Source organism: Papio anubis, chromosome 5, assembly GCF_008728515.1.
Source record: "Papio anubis isolate 15944 chromosome 5, Panubis1.0, whole genome shotgun sequence".
Taxonomy (NCBI): domain Eukaryota; kingdom Metazoa; phylum Chordata; class Mammalia; order Primates; family Cercopithecidae; genus Papio; species Papio anubis.
Genome location: NC_044980.1, coordinates 164,013,161 through 164,035,844, shown reverse-complemented (window position 1 = coordinate 164,035,844; position 22,684 = coordinate 164,013,161). Strand labels below are relative to the sequence as shown.

The 22,684-nt window shown below is 41.4% G+C and overlaps 1 protein-coding gene across 3 annotated transcripts; it reads right to left on the bottom strand.

Annotated features, from left to right (window-relative positions):
* Nucleotides 1–1,604: 1,604 nt before the first annotated feature.
* On the bottom strand, nt 1,605–22,607 carry NPM1 (nucleophosmin 1). 3 transcript variants are annotated; one of them, XM_003900513.3, is made up of 11 exons: nt 22,253–22,607; nt 20,137–20,216; nt 18,834–18,953; nt 18,461–18,554; nt 17,459–17,565; nt 17,297–17,361; nt 9,436–9,493; nt 8,710–8,796; nt 7,099–7,200; nt 4,723–4,797; nt 1,605–1,981 (listed from the first exon to the last, which is right to left on the bottom strand). In XM_003900513.3, the coding sequence occupies exons 1-11, from the start codon at nt 22,308–22,310 to the stop codon at nt 1,943–1,945; spliced, it is 885 nt and encodes a 294-aa protein (XP_003900562.1). In that variant the 5' UTR covers nt 22,311–22,607; the 3' UTR covers nt 1,605–1,942. The 3 variants fall into 3 exon arrangements, with proteins under 3 accessions (XP_003900562.1, XP_031522459.1, XP_003900564.1); XM_031666599.1 differs by lacking the exon at nt 20,137–20,216 and having other exon boundaries at nt 22,253–22,550; XM_003900515.3 differs by lacking the exons at nt 1,605–1,981; nt 4,723–4,797 and adding an exon at nt 5,779–6,118.
* Nucleotides 22,608–22,684: the final 77 nt, after the last annotated feature.

The window sequence follows — 22,684 nt, the reverse complement described above, 5'->3', positions numbered from 1 at the left end:
TTGAGATATATACAAATACAGAAAATCTGAATTAAGGTTAAACTCACTCACTGATTCCTTTTCACAAGCTGCTAGGTATCAATCCATCATTCTAAAAATTGGCAAAAAAGAAAAAAATCACATTAAAATCATTTCCAGCACAGAATGAAAGCCTGTCTGGGCACACTGGCTCACGCCCGATGCCAGCACTTTGGGAGGCCGAGGCAGGCAGATCACTTGAGGTCAGGAGTTCGAGACCAGACTGACCAACATGGTGAAACCCTATCTCTACTAACAAAAAAAATTATATATATATATACACACACACACAAAATATATTTATATTTTAGTATATTTATATACTATATATATTTACATATTTGTTTTTATGTGTATATACAAACTTAGCCAGATGTGGTAGCACACACTTGTAATCCCAACTATTTGGGAGGCTGAGATGGGAGACTGCAGTGGGCTGAGATTACACCACTACACTCCAGCCTAGGGGACAGAACGAGAATAGATCTCAAAACAAGAAAGGAAAAAAATTCAAGACCACTTCAAAATGTTGGAATAAATAAAATGTTGAGTGATGTTTTTAGATTTCAGATACACACCCAAAGCAGCAAGCAGTTGGTATATTAAAATCAACACAAAAATTTGAAAGACAAAATAAAAGTCTCTTTCCCGAGTTTAAACAAAAAGGAATGAGAAAAACTATCCAAGACAATCAAACAAGTCTAAGAATGGATAGAAGTGGGAGATGAAAATCTCCCAAGGAAAACGGCACAGAACTGGAGAACATTCCCTCATCTGCTCAAACTACTGGAGTATATACCACAGCAAAACAATAGAAATGAAATCAGTATATCCAACTCAGATCATGTGTAACCAGCTTAAGGTAGAACATATAAAGGTGCTAATTAGTCCCCGAATATCCTCATATCTATGTGATAATTTTTCTCCTATACATCTGTAAGAAGTACTATTAGGCAACTTCAGCAAATAGTCACTGAAATAATTGCTTTGATTCAGACAAGGAATCCAGGTTGAGGTCAGGTGCGGTTGCTCACACCTATAATCCTAGCACTTTAGGAAGCTGAGGTGGGCAGATCACTTGAGGTCAGGAGGTCAACACCAGCCTGGCCAACATGGTGAAACCCCATCTCTACTAAAAATACAAAAATTAGCCGGGCTGGTGGTTCACACCTGTAATCCCAGCTACCTGGGAGGCTGAGGCAGGAGACTTGCTTGAACCCAAGAAGCGGAAGCTGCAGTGAGCTAAGACTGTGCCACTGCACTCCAGCCTAGGGGAAAAAAAACAAGAATACAGGTTGAAAGGCTGCTTTTAAGCTGTTTTAACATGTCAGATTTTCTTTGTGAGTGAGGCTAGAATAGGCGGATAGGAGGTCTAATGGAACATTTGGAAACATGTTGCATAGTTATAATTGTTAACTATCATCAGGAGGTGGGAACACAGCACTAAATCCTTATGATGAAAAAGTGGTTAGCTCCAGTGAACTATTGAAGGGGAGGGGCAGGGACATTCTCATAGAATTTTAGAATACTATTTGCCATTCCTAACTACGTAAATTATTTCTTTGACAAAGTATAAAGCAGTTAAATAAGTCAATAGAAACCGTGCTACTTTATTAAAATACTGAGTTTTATTTCACATGTATATTTTTGTCTCCCCACCATTTCCATGTCTGACCACCGCTACTACTATGTCCTATCATAACATTCCATACATACTTAAAACCAAGCAAAGGGTGGAGTTCCATCTTTAAAAACTAAACAGGCATTTTGGACAACACATTCTTGGCAATGGAACCTGGACAACATTTATCAAACACGGTAGGGAAAGTTCTCACTCTGCATTATAAAAAGGACAGCCAGATATCAACTGTTACAGAAATGAAATAAGACGGAAAATTTTTAACAAATTGTTTAAACTATTTTCTTAAAGAGACTTCCTCCACTGCCAGAGATCTTGAATAGCCTGGAAAAAAAAAAAAAAGAAATGTGGTTAAGGAACCACAACACTTCACAGACATCAATAAATTAAATGCCTCTTTGCATAGTTCAACATCTATTTTTCATTCTACCACCAAATAGGTTAACTCTAGATAAAGAAATGACTCCAAGAAAATTTATGCTCAGATATAATTTAATTCCTAATACTTTAATCAGTCATAAAAATAATATGAATATACTAATATTTAATAGTTCATTTACTTAAGGAAATAAAGAGAAAGACCAGAGACCAATTTGGCCAATGTTACTTCCAACTTCATCTTCCCTGAGATCAGCTTTAGAGTTGGCCAGATTTAGCAAATAAAGTTAAACACCAGAAACGTATTCTGAATTGCCTGTGCATGTGTGCCTGTGCATGTGTACACTTAGAAAAAACTATCTGCTGAAGCTAGGCATGGTGGCTCACGCCTGTAACCCCTACACTTTGGGAGACTGAGGTGGGCAGATCACTTCAGCTCAGGAATTCGAGACCAGCCTTGGCAACATGGTGAAACTCTGTCTACTAAAAACGCAAAAATTAGCTGGGCATGGTGGTGTGCAACTATAGGAGGCCCAGCTACTCAGGAGGCTGAGGAGGGAGGGTTGCCTGAGCCCAAGAGGCAGAGGTTGCAGTAAGCCAAGGTCACACTACAGATGGGTGACCAAAGCAAACCCAAAAACAAAAAGCAAACAAAAAACAGCTGGCCAGACATGGTGGCTCACGCCTGTAATCCCAGCACTTCAGAAGGCCGAGATGGTGGATCACCTGAGGTCAGGAGTTCAAGACTAGCCTGGCCAACATGGCAAGGTGGTTCTGAATAAAAATCCAGAAGTTCACCAAGAACTAGAAAATAAGATGACAGGATTCTCTCAGCTGTCACTGTTTCACAGCCAATGGGTTCTCAGGTACAAGATAACTGAATACTGAATGCCAATATTAAATATCATAGAAATCTTTTTTTGTTGAGATGGACTCTCACTCTGCCACCCAGGATGGAGTGCAGTGGCACTCACTGCAACCTCTGCCTCCCAGGTTCAAGCGATCCTCCTGCCTCAGCCTCTTGAGTGGGTGGCATTACAGGTACATGCCACCATGCCCAGCTAAATTTATTATTTTTAGTAGAGACGGAGTTTTGCCATGCTGCTTCCCAAAGTGCTGGGATTATAGGCATGAACTACCACGCCCAGCCAAAGATCTTCTCATCATCAGGTTCAAACAAATATACATTGTCATTGCTTGCATCTTGCATCTCTATGTCAAAGACGGGAAGCATTTAGTTTTGATAATCTCTAATAGTAATTCAAGTTATTAAACATTTACTATTTATTGCAGAAATTTCATTCTGACACGAGAATACTTTCAATTCTAGAGCAAGATAATACTTCTGGTAGGCTGGGCAAGGTGGCTCATGCCTGTAATCCTAGCACTTTGGGAGGCCAACTTGGGAGGACTGCTTGAGGCCAGGAGTTCAAGAACAACCTGGGGAAAAATACTTTTAAAAACAAAATACTTCTGGTAGAAGTGCTGGTTCAGTAATTTAATAGCTACAAAACTTTGTAGCTACAAGCCTTTGTTATAAAGTACAGAGGACCACTGCAACTTAATTGTTAAATTATCACTTTCCTTGGCTGTACTTGAAGAAATGCATCTCTTATGCTTAGTTGTTAGTATATATTGGTTATTTATGTCTGACTTTCCACTATTTTCAATATTAAATAACCTGTTGCATAATGCTTCAAAATAACCTGTTGCATAAAGTTTCAAAATAACTTATGCTCAATCAATGTTTAGTATTCCAAATAAACTCCCAAAGCTCACACTTTAAACTTTGGGATTCAAATGTAGAGAAAAAACAGAATAGCAACCAAAAGACTGAATCTGATCATCTTAAAGCCCATCACTGCAACTTTAGCAAAGCCCAAGTCAAAATTAACCAAATCAGGGTTTTATAAACCCGAAAACTAAAAATTAAGGTGCAATTAAAATAACTGACCTGCTAAATATTATGGCAGAAAAAAACCAGCTAATTGCCAAATTTTCTGAAAAAAGCTGACTACAGGAAACCTAAAAACCATTAAATGCAGCCATCGGTTCTCTACACGATACCTACCTAATGTCCCTATTTAACCACTTTTACATTTTCCTTACACTTATAAGTCAACTGTAAATAAGAGCAAAAATAAATGCATAAACTGTATGTTGACTAAGACTTTCGTACTAATTGTAAAATCTAACAGCTAAACTCAAGCTTATATATCTAGTAGTAGCCACAATTTAGTGTCTTGCTTCCAGGTTTCACGTTAGGATGATTTTGGCAAAATGTATTTCCCATAAGATCTATGGGAAAAAAAAAAAAAAAGATCTCTACCAACTCCCAAAAAAGCAAAGACCAGACTGCCCCAAGCCGCCAAATGGAGCAACAAGGAAAACCACAGCAATTTCCTTAGCCAAAATAGTACCAAAAAAGTAAAACTGAATTCAATAACCAAGAAATAATTTGCCAACTATAGGAAATCTGGAAAATATACTAAAGTTATCGTCTCAGACTGCCAACTGTATTCTTCATGTATTTCATTAAATACATGAATTTCAGATTATTTCATTAAATGAATTATCTGTGGCTAGGAACTTTTTAAAAAGAGCCAACACTTAAAAAGGGTAAAGGCAGAATAATAATAAATCACGAAAAACTTGGACTTCATCTTGTCCCCAGAAAATTCAGTTACCTCTTGGTCAGTCATCCGGAAGCAATTCTTCACATAATTGATGAACTTGGCTTCCACTTTGGGAAGAGAACCACCCTATTGAGACAAAAGCATTATTACAGGTAAGTAGAGAAATACACTGAGAGAGATACCTTTAGAAAATTCCTCAATGATCTGCAATGCTACTACATAGAGCAGTTTACTCCTTTTCCCTTCAACTTTCCAAGAATACTCAATGTCTTTTTCAGGGCCAGACAGCCCTATTGGGCAGCATGGCTAGTATCTCTATTCAAACAGATTTGCCAAAGGGTCAAACCTTCCCAGACGACCTCTCTAGGAACATAAAATAAAAGCTACAGTTGAGATTCTACAGACAAACATGACATGGCAACTCGGCTGCTTATCTGTATTATCTAACAAGCCGGTTTTATCACCCAGAACCAAACACAACCTATAACACTCCTTTGGAGAACCATGTCAAGTGACCCAAACTGTTGTTTAAAAAAACAAACAAAACCCCACAAAACACTTGTTGATCACAAACCAGTTCAGAACAACAATGATCTGGTCATCAACTAAAGATATATAAAGTTGAATGGGGAAAAAATTACAGTAATTACATTTCACTAATCACTCTTACCATTTCCTTCAAATTACGGATATACGCAAGAAACTACAATGGGGGAGAAATTACAGTAATTACACTTCACTAATCACTCTTACCATTTCCTTCAATTTCCTTCAAATTATGGATATAGGCAAGAAACTACAACAGTGTTGGCAATACCTGTAACTTTTTGTCACCAAAATTTCAAAACATTACTATTGCAAATATCTTGAAATGTTTATTTATCTCTACTTTGGAATTACCTTAAAGCACTGAATATATCTGTTTTTATTAAATTTAATACTTTTCCCTCTAAGTATCTTTTATGCATTTTTAAAAGATTGAAAAGGTTTTCAAATGTCCAAGGGACCTTGGCAGAATCAAGTATAGCATTAGGAAACTTAACTGCCTCCAATAACCTAGTAAAATAAACCTCAATTTCCATTTCAAAATTATTGTCACATACATTCTTAATTGATTCATTCAAATATTTATTGAGCAGCTAAGGAGATACAAAGGCGATTTAAAACATTGTCAGAGGTGAGGCAAATGCACAAGTAATAGAAGCAAAGGGCAAGGTTCACTGAATCACAGCAGTCAGAAGAAAGTGCTTTAGGGAACCAAGAGTGAGATTGTTTCCAGCCTGAAGAGGCATGGGTGGCAAATCAGAAAAGGGGATTGAGATTAAAATAGAAGACTTCAGTCTGGATTGTTGATGACACTCAGTATGGACTATATTTGTCTCTCCTTTTCCTTTCTCCCCATCTTTGGGCTTAATTTACATGTAGTGCCCAGGGCTGTTCAATGCGCCTGCAATTAAACCAAGGAGATAGGACCATATTAAAATGGAGGGGAGGGGAATCTAAAATATGTCATTTTAGCATTGTATCCAAGGGACAAAAATCTGATAAGCAGGAAGGCTAAAGGGTTTCCAGTGTGACTAAAACAAGAAATATGTTCCAGTTCTAAAATTTTTTTTCCAGTGGACTTATCACTGTACAAGGAAATCTACACAAGCCAACAAAAAATCCATAGAGCACAGGAAAAACATGGGGAAATGAGTTGGCAATTTTTCCTTACCACCCCACATTTGTTCTCAATAATTGCAGTCTAAAAGTATTGTTCATTGAATTAAAGCTTCTCTCAAATGTGCTTCCAAGGCATTTAAACCATTTATTTCATATCCTACTCAAGTCAATCAGACAAGAGACCTAATCGTCTTCCCACATTTCCATTATTTAAGACAAAAGGAAACTAGATTTAAACCTATTAGTCATTCACAAAATCTAGCTATTACTACACGTATTTAACTGGTGACAACTTGGTGTAAAGGGCAAACAGAAATGTCTCAATCTGCTGAAAATTACTTCTGACTAGGGTCAATCATGAATATTTAACTATAATACCAACCAACCAGTCTACTTTTCCAGCTGTTTGCAATTTTAATGAAGTCTCATACGCCCTCTGTTGGTTCTCTAGCATATCTTACAACCAGAATAGGTCAAGGGTTCTCACTGATCTATTTTAACATGGAAGGTCAGAATGTTATCTTGCAACCAGTGCACTACATTCCTTTTATAATGGAAAATAAGGCATATTTAATTTTGCATATGCAAATCACCATAGACACGATTATGTTTTATAATTCATTTTTTTAAAAATTCATACCACAAACAGGGCAAGTACATTAAACCAAAACAAAAAAAAACAAGAAACATTCAAGTCTACGCAAACTAGACACATGCAATTTGAGCAGGGAGAAAGTTTTTTTTTAAAATAACTTTACTCACTTTTTCTATACTTGCTTGCATTTTTGCTTTAATGTCTTCTACGGAACTAGGTCCTTTTGGTGTTTTAGGAGTTTTTTCCTGTTTTTTGAAGGATTCTTGTCCCTGAAAAGGAAATGAACTTCCAAAAGGTCATAAGAATAAATACAACTCCTAATTTAAAACCCATTCTATCTGGATTTCCTCAAATAGTCTTACAAAACTCCCTTATAAAGCTAATTATACAACTGGAATTATCAATAAATTCACACCACACAATTTTGTTCTTAAAAATCTTTCTTGTAAGATTAGCTAGGCATGGTGGTGCATGCCTGTAATCCCAGCTACTCAGGAGGCTAAAGCGGGAAGATTGCTTGAGCCCAGCAGCTGCAGGCTGTAGAGAGCTATGATCATACCACTGTACTCCCAACTGGGCAAGAGTAGGATACCCATCTTTTTTTTTAAAAAAAAAAAAAAAGGAGTAACTTGGGAGTTCACTTTTTTATGCACAATACTCAGTTCAAAAAATGAAATCAGAAGATCCCTAAGAATAAAGCAAGAAAGTCATTGCAGTCTGATGCCTGGGGCCCACCCCAGACCAATTTCATGATAATCTCCATAAGCAGAGCACAGTATTGGGTTCTTTTTAAGTTTTTCTCCTTTAAATTCCATTTTCTGCAAGGAAGGGGGTAAGGCCAGAAAGGAGACCATCACACCCTGTCTGGCCCTAAATGTTCTACTTCAATCTAATATGCAGCCAAGGTTGAGAATCTCTACTCTATGCAGGTATACTTTTCAACAAAGATTCCTTACAGGAAACAACTATTGACTTCACAATCATAAAAAATTCAGGCCAGGTGTGGTGGCTCACGCCTATCTCAGCACTCTGGGAGGCCAGTCAGGAGTTCAAGACCAGCCTGGCCAACGTATATAGTGAAACCCCACCTCTACTCAAAAATACAAAAATAAGCTGGGCCTGGTGGCACACACGTGTAGTCCTAGCTACTTGAGAAGCTGAGGGAGGAGAATCGCTTGAACCCGGGAAGTGAAAGTTGCAGCAAGCAGAGATCACGCAGCTCTAACCCAGACTCGCTGACAAAGCGAGGGTCCGTCTCTCTCAAAAAAAAAGTCTATTGGTTTCCCCCCGCCACTGGAACCCCAGCAGCACATTACTTAGTATGTTTGTTTGTCTGTGTGTACCTGTAACACATAACAAGCTGATTTTTTTTTTTTTTGGAGGCAGAGTCTGACTCTTTCGCCCAAGCTGGAATGCAGTGGTACAATCTCACTGCACCCTCTGCCTCCTGAGTAGGTGGAATTACAGAAACATACCACCATGCCTGGCTAATTTTTGTGTTTTTAGTAAGGACGGGGTTTCATGATGTTGGCCAGGCTAGTCTCAAACTCCTGACCTCAAGTGATCCCACCAACCTTAGCCTCCCTCCCAAAGTGCTGCTGGGATTACAGGAGTGAGCCACTGCGCCCGGCTGCAGCAAGCTGATTTAAACTTTAAAACAGCAATTACAGGGGTTCTATAAAGGCCGATGAAATTTCAGACATACTAGATTCTTCCACAGTAGAATCTTTTTTCCCCGACTATATCAATGAGACCCATATGTAAATGTAACCACTTACTTTTGATCTTGGTGTTGATGATGGTTTTGAGTCTTTTCCATTCTGATTTGACTTTTGTGCATTTTTGGCTGGAGTATCTCGTATAGACTGCAATTAGAAATTTATCTTAATCACTGTCCCTGACCCCAGCAACAGTGCAAACAGAACTGTCCAAGCCATGTAAGAAAAGCAGCAACCACAGGCTGGGCGCAGTGGCTCACGCCTGTAATCCCAGGACTTTGGGAGGCTGAGGCAAGTAGATCATGAGGTCAGGAGTTCAAGACCTGCCTGGCCAACATGGTGAAACTCCATCTCTACCAAAAATGCAAAAATTAGCTGGGTGTGGTGGCCTGAGTCTGTAATTCCAGCTACTCAGGAGGCTGAGGCAGGAGAATCGCTTCAACCCGGGAGGCAGAGGTTGCAGTGAGCCGAGATCGCGCCACTGTACTCCAGTCTGGGTGACACAGACTCTGTCTCAAAAAAAAAAAAAGAAAAAAAGAAAAGAAAAAGCAGCAACCACTTGAACAAAAGGTTACACAAGACTAACAAATTGGGTGGAGGGCTACATGGATAAAGAAAACAGACCATTCCCCACTATAAGTTTTCTGTAGTCCTCCTAAGGACTAATTTTCAGTATGAGATGATCTCCCACACCAGCTTCCCTCAACTACAAAACAAGCAAATAGCACTAAAAAATTACTATTTCTATTGTTAGTTTAACAACCTTGCAGCATTGTATCTACTCACTTTCTTCACTGGTGCTTTTTCTTCAGCTTCCTCATCATCAAAATCATCATCATCATCACTACAAATGAAACATCAAGACATTAAGCACTTTCAAAATTTGGGAGAAGACACAAGAATTGAAAGCAGGACCTTGACGTGATTATTTGTGCACCGTGTTAATCGAAGCATTCATTGTTCACAACAGCCAAGAGATGAAAGTAACCCAACTGTTAAATGGCTGAATAATGAAAATGTATATGCACACACGATGAAAATCCTCTTGCATGCTACATGACTGAACCTTGAACAAAGTAAAATAAGCCACCCACAAAAAACACTGTATGATTCTATTCATTAAGTATCCAAAAGTAGTCAAACTCAAAAGAAATGGAAGGTATAATTGTGATCACTAGGGGCTGGGAAACAAAGCTGCTTAATAAGTAGTTTTGCATGAATATACACTATGCCAATGTATAATATATGTGTATTTAAGTAATGTACAGTTACATTAAACTGTACACTCAAATAGAGTGAATTTGTGTTTAAAAAAAAAAAAAATTAAAGACCTAAATAGAAACATTCCATGTTCAGATATTGCCAAGATGGCAACACTCTCCAAATACACAGGTTAAATACAATCCTTAGAAGACTCCCCAAGCTGGTTTCTCTGTAGAAATAGATCCTAAAATTTATATATAAACCCAAGAGTCGGCAGTGTCTCACAACTATAATCCTAACACTTTGGGAGGCTGAGGTGGGAGGATCTCATTTGAGTTCGAGACCAGCCTAGGTAACATAATGAGAACCCTCTCTACAAAAAAAAAAAAATTTAATTAGCAGACTTGTGTGTGCCTGTAGTCCCAGCTACTTGAAAAGCTAAGGCAGGGCTGGGCGCGGTGGCTCAAGCCTGTAATCCCAGCACTTTGGGAGGCCGAGACGGGCGGATCACGAGGTCAGGAGATCGAGACCATCCTGGCTAACACAGTGAAACCCCGTCTCTACTAAGAAATACAAAAAACTAGCCGGGCGAGGTGGCGGGCGCCTGTAGTCCCAGCTACTCGGGAGGCTGAGGCAGGAGAATGGCGTGAACCCGGGAGGCGGAGCTTGCAGTGAGCTGAGATCCGGCCACTGCACTCCAGCCTGGGTGACACAGCGAGACCCTATCTCAAAAAACAAAAACAAAAAAAGACACTTAAGGGACCCAAAGAGGCCAAATGCAATCTTGATAGGAACAAAGCTAGAGAACTCACACTTGATTTCAAAAAATCAGCTATAAGACCTACGAAGGGGTCAAGGCACCATGGCTCATGCTTGTAATCCCAATACTTTTTATAAGGCTGAGGCAGCTGGATCACCTGAGGTCAGGAGTTTTGAGACCAGCCTGGCCAACAGGGAGAAACCCAGTCTCTACTAAAAATACAAAAATTAGCCAGGAGTGGTGGCGGGCACCTGTAATCCCAGCTACTCAGGAAGCTGGAGCAGGAAGACCCAGGAGGCGGAGGTTGCAGTAAGCCAAGATCGCACCATTGTGCTTCCAGCCTGGATGACAGAGTGAGACTCACTAAAAAAAAAAAAAACACTGCAAAGGAACAGTGTTGTAACTGTTCTTACCTGTTAAGGACAGACACATACATCAACAAACAGACCAGAAATAAATACGTATATTTATAGTAAGTGATTTTTTTTTGTTTTTTGAGATGGAATCTCGCTCTGTCACAGGCTGGAGTACAGTGGCGCAATCTCTAATCACTACAACCTCTGCCCCCCAGGTTCAAGCGAATTCTCCAGCCTCAGCCTCCTGAGTAGGTGGTACTACAGACACAAGCTACCATGCCCAGCTAAAATTTGTATTTTTAGTAGAGACAGGGTTTCACCATATTGGCCAGGATAGTCTCTATCTCCTGGTCGTGATCCACCTGCCTGGGACTCTCAAAGTGCCGGGATTACAGGCGTGAGCCACCGTACCGGGCCGTAAGTGACTCTTTTAAAGGTTGCCAAGATCCTTCAATGGGGAAAAAATAGTTTTTGAACAAATCATTTGGGGAAACTGCTCATCTACACCCCAAAGTCTATATTTGGACCCCTCCATTCACACCATACACAGATATTTACTCAAAATGGAACAAAGCGCTAAATAAAGCTACAGGACAAAACTCAGAATTAAGGGGGTAAATTTTCACAACTTTGAATTTAGCAATGATTTCTTAGGATTGACACCAAAGGCACAAGCAACAAAAGAAATCAGACATAAAAATTTAAAACTTGGTCAAAGGCCACCATCATGAAAGTTAAATGACAATTCACAGAATAGTGGAAGATAATCTGCAAATCATGCATCTGATAAGGTGCTTGTTTGCAGAATGTATAAAGAATTCTTAGGCCCGGTGCAGTGGTTCAACGCCTGTAATATCCCAGCACTTGTGGGAGGCCGAGGCAGGCCTGAAATCAGGAGTTCAAGACCAGCCTGGCCAACATGGTGAAACCCAGTCTCTATTAAAAATACAGAAAATTAGCCGGGCATGGAAGGGATCGGGGGATGCCTGTAATCCTTGGAAGAAGCAGGGGAACTGCTTGAACAAGGGAGAAGGAGGTTGCAGTGAGCAAGAGCCAAGATCACATCATTGCACTCAAGCCTGGGCAACAGAAAGAGACTTGTCTAAAAAAAAGAATTCTTGCCAGGGCACAGTGGCTCACAGCTGTAATCCCAGCAGTTTGGGAGGCAGAGGGAGGTGGATCACTGAAGACAGGCATTTAACGACAGCCTGGCCAACAACGGTGAAACCCCTTCTCCTACTAAAAATACAAAAATCATAGGAAAGAAAAAAATTCTTACAGCTCAGTAAAGACAAAGAGAAGTAACTGGATTTTTTAAATGGGTAAAGACATCTCCCCAAAGATATATGGCCAATGAATACATGAAAAGATGCTCTAATAAAGACTAATAATAGTCCATAGGTCTGAAATGCAATCAAACCCACAACTAGCACTTCATATCACCAGGATTAGAGAGTCAGATAATGGCAAGTGAGGGTGTAGTGAAATCAGAAGCCCCATACACTGCTAGTGGGAATACAATGGGTCAGCCACTCTGCTTTAGGTGTACACCCAAAAAAAATGACATGTCCACAAGCGTTCATAGCAGTCAACAAGTAGAAGCAACCCAAATGCTCACCAACTGACGCATAACCAAATAATATACCCATACAATGTATTCAACCATAAAAATAAATGCAGTTCTGATAATGCTTTCACATGGACGAAACTTGAAAACACTGTGCTAGGAAAACAGTCACAGAAGTCCATTCATGCAAAATACGAGGGACAGGAAACCTACAGACAAAGTTCATTTGTGGCTGACTAGAGCTAAGGAGCATGAGGAGCATGAGGGGTAATACCTATAGAGGACGATTTCTCATTGAGGTGATGAAATGTTCTAAAATTGATTGTGGTGATGGCTACACAACTAAGCACACTAAAACCACTGAACTGTACACTATTTTTTTCTTTTTTGAGTTTTACTCTTATTGCCCAATCTGGAGTGCAATGGTGTGATCTCGGCTGACTGCACCCTCCGCCTCCCAGGTTCAAGCAATTCTTCTGCCTCACCCTCGGTAGTAGCTGGGATTGCAGGTACCGACCATTACACCCAGCTCTTTTGTATGTTAGTAGGGATGGGGTTTCACCATACTGGCCAGGCTGGTCTTGAACTCCTGACCTCAGGTGATCCGCCCACCTCGACCTCCTAAAGTGCTGGGATTACAGGTGTAAACTGTACACGTTAAATAGGTAAATAATGGAAGGGAGTAATCCAATCGAGTCATTGGAGGGCAAGTCAGGCAGAAGTCTGTATCAGCAAATACTAAGTGGTTCACGTTTAATTCAAAAAACTGAACATACTGGCCTCTAAATCCCAATACGGCAACTTCATGTAAGAAACATCTATCTTGGCCGGGCGCGGTGGCTCAAGCCTGTAATTCCAGCACTTTGGGAGGCCGAGACGGGCGGATCACGAGGTCAGGAGATCGAGACCATCCTGGCTAACACAGTGAAACCCCATCTCTACTAAAAAAATACAAAAATCTAGCTGGGCGAAGTGGCGAGCGCCTGTGGTCTCAGCTACTCGGGAGGCTGAGGCAGGAGAATGGCGTAAACCCGGGAGGCGGAGCTTGCAGTGAGCTGAGATCCGGCCACTGCACTCCAGCCTGGGTGACAGAGCCAGACTCAGTCTCAAAAAAAAAAAAAAAAAAAAAAAAAAAAGAAACATCTATCTTTCCAATACCGAAGAAATAATTTCTGTATTTAGAAAAAGTATCATAACTTTAAAAAGTTGCCACGAATAGCCTTTAAAGTGCTTTTTAACAGTGATTTTGTCATTACAAGTTTCTGGCATTAGAACCCAATCCCTGCAGGTGCCTCCCCTGTGCTAGAAACAAGATGAGAATGCTTTTCTTAAACTATTCTTCTTATTCGTTAAAACAAGTCTATTAAACTACTATCAAAACAGCTATCAAAACTACTATCAAAACAGCTTTACTGGCAGGGCGTGGTGGCTCACACCTGTAATCTCAGCACTCTGGGAGGCTGGGGTGGGCAGATTGGGAGGCTGGGGTGGGCAGATCACCTGAGGTCAGGAGTTCAAGACTAGCCTGACCAACATGGTGAAATACCATCTCTACTAAAAATACAAAAAATCAGTTTGGCCACGCTGGCGTATGCCTGTAATGCCAGCTACTTGGGAGGCTGAGGCAGGAGAATCACTTGAACCCAGAGGCAGAAGTTACATTCCAGCCTGGCGAACAATGCACTTCAGGTGGGGCGACAGAGATTGTCTCGAAAGAAAAAAAAAAAATGAAAAAAGAAAAAATCCAGCTTTACTTATTAAGAAATTCCCCAATAAATTAAAAAAGACATTTAAGTGTCACATATTATCAAGATATTACATACATCTACACATAGGATACATCAGCACTATGCACATTATCTAGCTTTTCTTGCTTAAATCAAGAGTCAACTAAGCCCACACTATCCCCTTTCCATCCTCAAAATGGGATCACTGATTTCCCTTTTTATCTGTTTAAAGGGTTAGATTTCTAAGTAACTATAACAAACCTTCCTGCACCTATTTGCATTTTCATTGCCATCTAGCATATGCTGGGCCCTTGCCATCTCACCACTGAAGTTTCTATTAAGACTTGTTTGCCTCAAAGCATCCTTTACCACTATGCCTAGACCTTAGTATGCTTTCTTCAACTTATACGAAAACTTGCAGCAGGGAATGGTGGCTCACGCCTGTAATCCCAGCACTTTGGGAGGCCGAGGCAGGCGGATCACCTGAGGTCAGGAGTCCGAGACCAGATTGGCCAACATGGTGAAACCCCATCTCTACTAAAAATACAAAAATTAGCCAGGCATGGTGGCAGGTGCCTGTAATCCCAGCTACTCGGGAGGCCAAGGCAGGAGAATTGCTCGAACCCAGGAGGCGAAGGTTGCAGTAAGCAGAGATCATGCCATTGCACTCCAGCCTGGGAGACAAGAGTGAGACTTAAAAAACAAACAAACAAACAAACAAAAAACACGGGTACTGATTTGGACCTTGATTATTATCTACACTTCTCATTCCTATCAACACCAAGACAAAGAAAAATTATTACATTGTGGTTACATCATGAATTTACATTCATTTTTTTGAGATGGGAGTCTCCCTCTGTTGCCCAGGATGGAATGCGGTGGCATGTTCTTGGCTTGCTGCAACCTCCACCTTCCAAGTTCAAGCGCTTCTCCTGACTCAGCCTCCTAAGTAACTGGGACCAACAGGTGGGCACCACCACGCCCAGCTAATTTTTGTATTTTTAGTAGATGCTGGGTTTCACCATGTTGGCCAGGCTGGTCTTGAAGTCCTGAGCTCAAGTCATCCACCCACCTCAGCCTCTCAAAGTGCTGGAATTACAGGCATGAGCCACCACGCCTAGCCTAACTATATCCATTTTTAAAAAAGGAAATCTTCCAAAACGCCAACAGGATCAAGACCACCATCAGGTCCTATTCCAAAGTCTTTCTGGAAGTGACTGCTTGTCCCTGAGCCTTGGTGAATGCTATTAAATACTTATTTTATAAACTTGTGCAAAGGTAACTCAAAATCGGACTAAACCAATCCAAACCATACCATCCCTATTTCTCATTTGTTTTTAGCCCATTTCCCATTCTTCTCTTGGGATGTATTTCAATTCTTACTAATGACAAATATTCTTAAAAGTGATTAACAAGCTGGGCTTGGTTATGCACCTGCTTTGTAGGCTAAGATGGGAGAACAGCTTGTGCCCAGGAATTCAACTCCAGTCTGAGTAGCATGGTAAAACACCATCTCAAGAAAAAGTGGCCGGGCGCAGTGGCTCACGTCTGTAATCCCAGCATTTTGGGAGGATGAGGTGACCGGATCACCTGAGGTCAGGAGTTTGAGACTAGCCTGGCCAACATGGCAAAACCCCGTCTTCTATTAAAAATATAAAAATCTGACTGGGTGCACTGGCTCACGTCTGCAATCCCAGCACTTTGGGAGGCCGAGGCTTGGGAGGCCGAGGCAGGTAGATTATGAGGTCAGGAGTTCAAGACCAGCCTGACCAACATACTGAAATCCTGTCTCTACTAAATACAAAAATTAGCAGGGCATGGTGGCGCGCCTGTAGTCCCAGCTACTCGGGAGGCTAAGGCAGGACAATCGTATGAACTCAGGAGGCAGAGGTTGCGGTGAGCCGAGATGGCGCCACTGCACTCCAACCTGGGCAACAGTAGGGAGACTTCATCTCAAAAAAAAAAAAAAAGAAAAACAGTGACAAATACTGCCTTAAGTTTGACTTCATTTATGGAAGTCTGACATGCAAGTACTTTGAGTTTTTATTTTTCTTTTGAGATTGGGTCTTGCTGTGTTGACCAGGCTGGCCTCAAACTCCTGGCCCTAAGAGATCCTCCCATCTCGGCTGGGTATTGGGATTACAGGTGTGAACCACTGCGCCTGGTCAAATTTGAATTTTTAAGCTTTCAGCTCTTTCAGCCTTTTTCCTATTTTCTGCCTTCATCGTCAATGCTCAAAGATTTTGAAGAACCACCAGTTTAAAATCTAAACTCCCAATTTGATCATTCATGCATGTTCTCTTTTAGAGTGCACGTTCTTATATTTTATTTAATGTGTTTTCAATAAATGCATATGGACCAATCTCAGAACTGAAGAACAAAGCTGAGAGCCAAGTATTTAATGTATTACTGATACTTGCACACATAAGACCAATTATAAACAGTACTTTATACCAGTGTGCATGTAACTGTTTATACCAAGTTTGATCCAGTTTAACATAAAAAAATTAATGTTTCCAATCATATTTTAAATCCCAAGAAAAATCTTAATATCCCTTTTAGGATCTTATTTTTGTCCATTAAGTGTCTACATAAAAGCACAAGCCAAAATCCTTTTGGGGAATAACAAACCTTCAGTAACAATTTGTAAAACGAATATAGAGCTATTTAGTCAGATTTTCTTTCAACCCAATCTAATTAACTTCACCATAATACATACCAGGCTTGATGGGTATAACATCCACTAAAAATCTTTAAAACAAAGGGACATAATCAAACTTTGCAAATGCTATAGCCTACCCTTCTGAAGAGTCACAAGTCACAGCACTGTAAAGGCTCATGACCCAATATCCTTTCAATTCAGCTCATTTAACTTAAACTGACAACAGATGACCACTTGCCCTTTTATTATAAACTATTATACAGGATGGCTTTTCATAAATGACTTTTATAAAATCCTCATGCATATGATGTCAAATTCCTTTTTTTCTGTTAAGATTTCAGAAGTGTATCAAATTTCTAAGATCATACTTACTCTTCATCATCATCATCTTCATCATCATCATCATCATCTTCATCAGCAGCAAGTTTTACCTTTTTCTTTTAAAAGAAAAGGCACATACTCATGAACAAGAGCTGTTCTATCACCAAACTAAAATCTGTAATACAAAACCTATAATAAAATTGCCATCTCTACCTGTGGAACCTTGCTACCACCTCCAGGGGCAGACCGCTTTCCAGATATACTTAACAGCTTCACATCCTCCTCCTCTTCATCTTCTGACTCTGCATCTTCCTCCACAGCTAAAATACAATTTATTAGACATTATAAAACGCAAGCAGCAAAGAAATCAGAAAAAAAAAGAACACTGATAGCATACAGTAAATATTCTAAAAACTGAGATTTCTATTTTTTAAAAAAAAGAGCAAATGGGAAAAGGAACTTTTTAACAAAGGTATTCTGAGGCCTAACGTTCAATGCAAGAAGCCCGAGCAGGGTGGCTCCTGCCTGTAATCTCACTTTGGGGAGGCCAAGGTGGACCACTTGAAGCCAAGAGACCAATCTGGGCAACACAGTGAGACTCCATCCGCACATATACAAAAAAAGTTAGCCAGGCGTGGTGGAGTGTGCCTGTAGTTCTAGCTAGTCCAGAGGCTGATGTGAACCCAGTAGTTCAAGGCTGTAACAAGCTACAATCACTGCACTCCAGCCTTAGAATGAGACTGTCTTTATTAAAAAAAATTTTAGGCCAGCCACAGTGGCTGATGCATGTAGTACTAGCACTTTGAGAGGCCAGGGCGTGCAGAACACGTTAAAGCCAGGAGTTTAAGATCAGGCTGGCCAACTTCACGAAACCCCTTCTCCACTAAAACTATAAAACACAACTAGGCTTGGTGGCACACGCCTGTGGTCCCAGCTACTGGGGAGGCTGAGACAGGAGGATCCCTTGAATCCCGGAGGGAGAGGTTCCAGTGAGCCAAGATCGTGCCACTGTACTCTACCCTGGGTGACAGATCAAGATTTTGTCCCCCCGTCCCAAAAATTTATTTGTCCTCTCCAATTATAAATTTCTAGACTTACACTGGAATCTATTTTAAAGACAGTAGTACTATACCCATGCTTTAAGTCCAAACTGGGAACCAAGCAACTGCATTAAAGAGAATAAACTAAGTAGTATAATACATAAAAATAACATACCTACTAAGTGCTGTCCACTAATATGCACTGGCCCTGAACCACACTTCAACCTTAAGACCACTGGTGGTGTTATTTCAAAGCCCCCAAGGGAAACCTAGAAGGAAGAAATTTTTAATCACTAAACATATGAAGAAAATGTACAATAAACATTACAAGCAAACACATAAGCCAAATCAACAAACCAGTGAACCTTTTTTCCACCTCTGATAAACTAGCAGCAGAAACCCCCATGTTCAAGAGCTGACCATTGAACTCCAGTGACAGAAGATAAAGAACCACTTTCTATCTCTTTGGCACAACGAAATGACACCAAACCTACCTTAAAACAGAATTAAACCTTGACACAACATCCAAAGTATACAAGTGCCCTTACCGTTGGCTGTACAGACATTTTCAAAGTTGCCAGTGTTACTTTAATTGGACTGCCTTCGTAATTCATTGCCTCTGCTTCAACAATGTGCAATTCATCCTTTGCACCAGCCCCTAAACTGACCTGTGAACAAAAAAAAAAATACCACTTCAACTTTGAGTTCCACCTATTTTACACCCCCCCACCACTAAATGTTATATGCAGCCATGCGTCACTTAACCACAGGGCTAGGTTCTGAGAAATGTGTTGTTAGACAATTTCATCTTGGTACAATCATAAGAATGTGCTTATACTAACAAACCTAGATTGTATAGCCTACTACACACACCTAGGCTACAAACCTGTACAGTATGTTACTGTACTGAATACTGTAAGCAACTGAAATACAATAGTAAGTATTTGTGCATCTAAGCATAGGAAAGGGCGGTGGTGGCTCATGCCTGTAATTCCACAGCACTTAGGGAGGCTAAGGTAGATCATGAGGTCAGGAGTTTGAGACCAGCCTGGACAACATGGTAAAACCCCGTCTCTACTAAAAACACAAAAATTAGCTAGGCATGGTGGCACATGCCTGTAATCCCAGCTACTTGGGAGGCTGAGGCAGGAAATCACTTGAACTCGGAAATCAAGAGGTTGTACTGAACTAAGATTACGCCACTGCACTCCAGCCTGGGTGACAGAGGAAGACTGTCTCCAAAGGAAAACAAAAACAAAAACAGGAAAGGTACATTAAAAATAGGGTATAATAATCTTACGTGACCACCGTTGTATGACCCATCTGTTGACCCAACAGTTGCAATGAGGCACATGACTATGACTTTTTAAAAAAACAAGTATAAACCTATCACTGTTACCTCAGAAAACAAATCTGTGCAATGTTATCCTCAGGTTTTGTGATCTTGCCAAATCAATTTCTCATATTCAGAAAATTTAAGAAATGCATAAATATGGATACACACAATATAGATCACCTAACTTATTTATTGAGCAACTTCTAAGTTGAGAGAAAAACTAGTCTCTGGTAGACATGTAAGATTATCGATGCCTTTTACAAGGGCTTTATAATCCAACTGAAGAAAATAAGGCAAGTTTAACAATGTGACTGGATTTTACATGGTTACCAAATGAGTATAGATGCCAAGTTCTTCATCAAAGATGTACAGACAGTGAGGTACACACAATACCCAAGTGTAAGAAATAGTATTTTATAAGCAGTCAGCAAAGGAAAAGTCTCAAGCCACATGAATAGAAACTAAAAGGCTGAAATCAAGTAGGGTTAAGTAGTTTATTTTGAAAGTTTAAGTACCGTTCTTAAAGATAACTGGTGCTCATTTTCATCATTATCCACCTTAAAGTGATAATCTTTGTCGGCCTTTAGTTCACAACCTGTAAATGAAGAAAAAAGCAACTCTAACAAGGAGAAAAATAACACTGAAACTTAAGTGTGGGTAACCAAAAAGGTCAGGTCTAACTTTTGAACTAGTTTTTCACAATTTTAGCTACCAGAGGGCAAAGCAGAATGATCAATTCCTAGATTTCTTGAACAGAAACCTCTACAAACAAGTAACACCCATAGAAGTCTACAATTCTATTTTCTCATCATACCATATTTCATCTCTAACTACGCTGATAGGCACTGTTACTCTGCATACAGAAACGAGCTCAACGATTTAGTAAATCTGAACCTAAAACAATTACCTGAAACCAAATGTAATGTCCAATGTTAAGTTTCCCACTATTTAAAACAGCTGATTTACCCACCTAAATTCCCAAATGGAAAGTTCGAAATGAGAATGGTTACAAACATTACAAAAGAAAAACGACAAAGGTAAAAGAACCAAAGCTTGCTACAGGGGTCAACACTCTACTCTTTAAAGCAACAGAAAGTGACATACGCCTGAAACTATATTCAGAAACTATGTTTAAGACAAGGAGGGTTGTTTCCAACAGTTATCAAAAAGTACTGATATAAATTTATCAGAATTCTCAGTTATCCAAAACAGCTAGGAATTAAAGCCTTCATGTTTTAAATACATGTGTCTACTGCCACTCCATCCATGCACGGGCAAAATTCTTTAAAATACTGTCAGAATAAAAATTTTAAATAATTCCATTTAACTACCATCTAACTGTTACCAATATATATACATGCTTAAATGTGAAGAGGTTTAATTAACAAATCTCAGCACGGATAATGAACAAGATAAAATTCACGGTAGGATTCGCACTTACTTCAAAGTCTGAATAGTACAAAGATTAGGCTTCTGTAATTAAACCTACTGACATTAAAAACCCAAGTGGGACTCTCCTTTTTGGGGCAGGGCTACCGCAAGTCGAAGGGGGTGGTGGTCCCAAAATTCTGCGAATAGTTTTAGGTCTTGATCTGACTCAAATCGAACACTCTACGTGTTTCTTGTATTTAAATAAGCGGTTTGGTCAATGCCGCACAAATGGCGGCATGCAAGGACGTCCCCCTAAAACGAAGCCTCATTAATATTCACGAAGCAGCAGCTACGAGTCAAGGGTCTTGGTTTAGTTTTAGCCTCTTTGCCTATAAGTACAACCTTCGTTAAGTGAGTTAATCTCTGGGCACCAGTGCCGTCATCTGCAAAGTGGGGCTAGCTCCACCTACTGCAGTAAGACAGAAAAGGGGCTCAAAAAAAAAGAGCTGCCATCACAGTACATGCTGTAAGCACTGAACAAAGGCCTCCAGAATCCTAGTGTTACCAGCCTCTTAACATTTCCCACTTCAACTGAGCCACAGCATCCCTTGATCTGGAGTAGCAACATGCTGGTGAGCCCCGGATGTAGTGCCCACACCCCCCTCCCTCCCCCAACCACGTGGCAACCACGTGCTCCCAGCGGTTGCGGCCTCCTCACGCCGCGCCGTGCCTCCCCTCCCCCAGTAACTGGCCGAAGCACGCGAGTGAAGTCTGGGTCCGGCAGCTCCAGACTGTGAAGTCAGAACCACGCCAGGCTGTGCATCTACCCTCTCCAACAAGCAGGCCCATGCTTCCCGGTAAACCCAGCCTCCGGGACCACCAACCCGGGGCCTGGGATCAGAAGCCTACGAACGAACTCCGTTAGAAAATAAACCACGCCTGGGGCTCCGCGGCGTATCCCCGGCAACGGCCGAACTTCCAGGCGGCCAGTTCCGCTACACCTCAGGCCCTGGGCCTCGGACTGCTCACGTTCCAGGCGCTTCAGGCCGCTCGTCTCCTCCCCCTTCACGCCTCCGGCTCCCCCCGCGACTCCAATCCCACCAGGTCCAGGGCTCGGGCAGCTCTTCCCACCCGCTCAGGCCTCCAGCCGGTCTGGCGGTCTCCACCAGACCCTGCTGCAGCCGGATTCCCTCCCCTCACCCCCACCTTCACCGCCACCAGGCCCCGCTCGGCCTCGCTCCAGCTCCCTCCTGCAGTTACCGAAAAGATAGTTCTGGGGCCTCAGGGGGCTCATGTCCATGTCCATCGAATCTTCCATCAGGTGGCGGCACGCACTTAGGTGGGAGAGAAGGCGGACGGAGATAAACGAACGCTGCTCCAGAGAAGAGCCGCGCAGGACGGAATCTCACCAGGGAAAGGACGCAAGCTCCCCGCGCTTATATATAGCCCCTGAAGATCTCGCGAGCGCTTCTCAAGTCCCGCCTCCGCGCGCGTGCTCCGGAGCCTTCCCACCACCGTACCGTAGCCCTCCTGCGCAAGCGCTCTTCAACCACACTCCTTTCTACCTCGCCCCCCACCTCCTTCCAGGTACTCCGCGGGCTCCCACCGAGCACGCGCACTCGTACACTGGCCCCACCCCTCCGCCGCTGCCGCCTGTGCGCACGCGTGCTTTCCAGTCGTAACGCGCGCTCC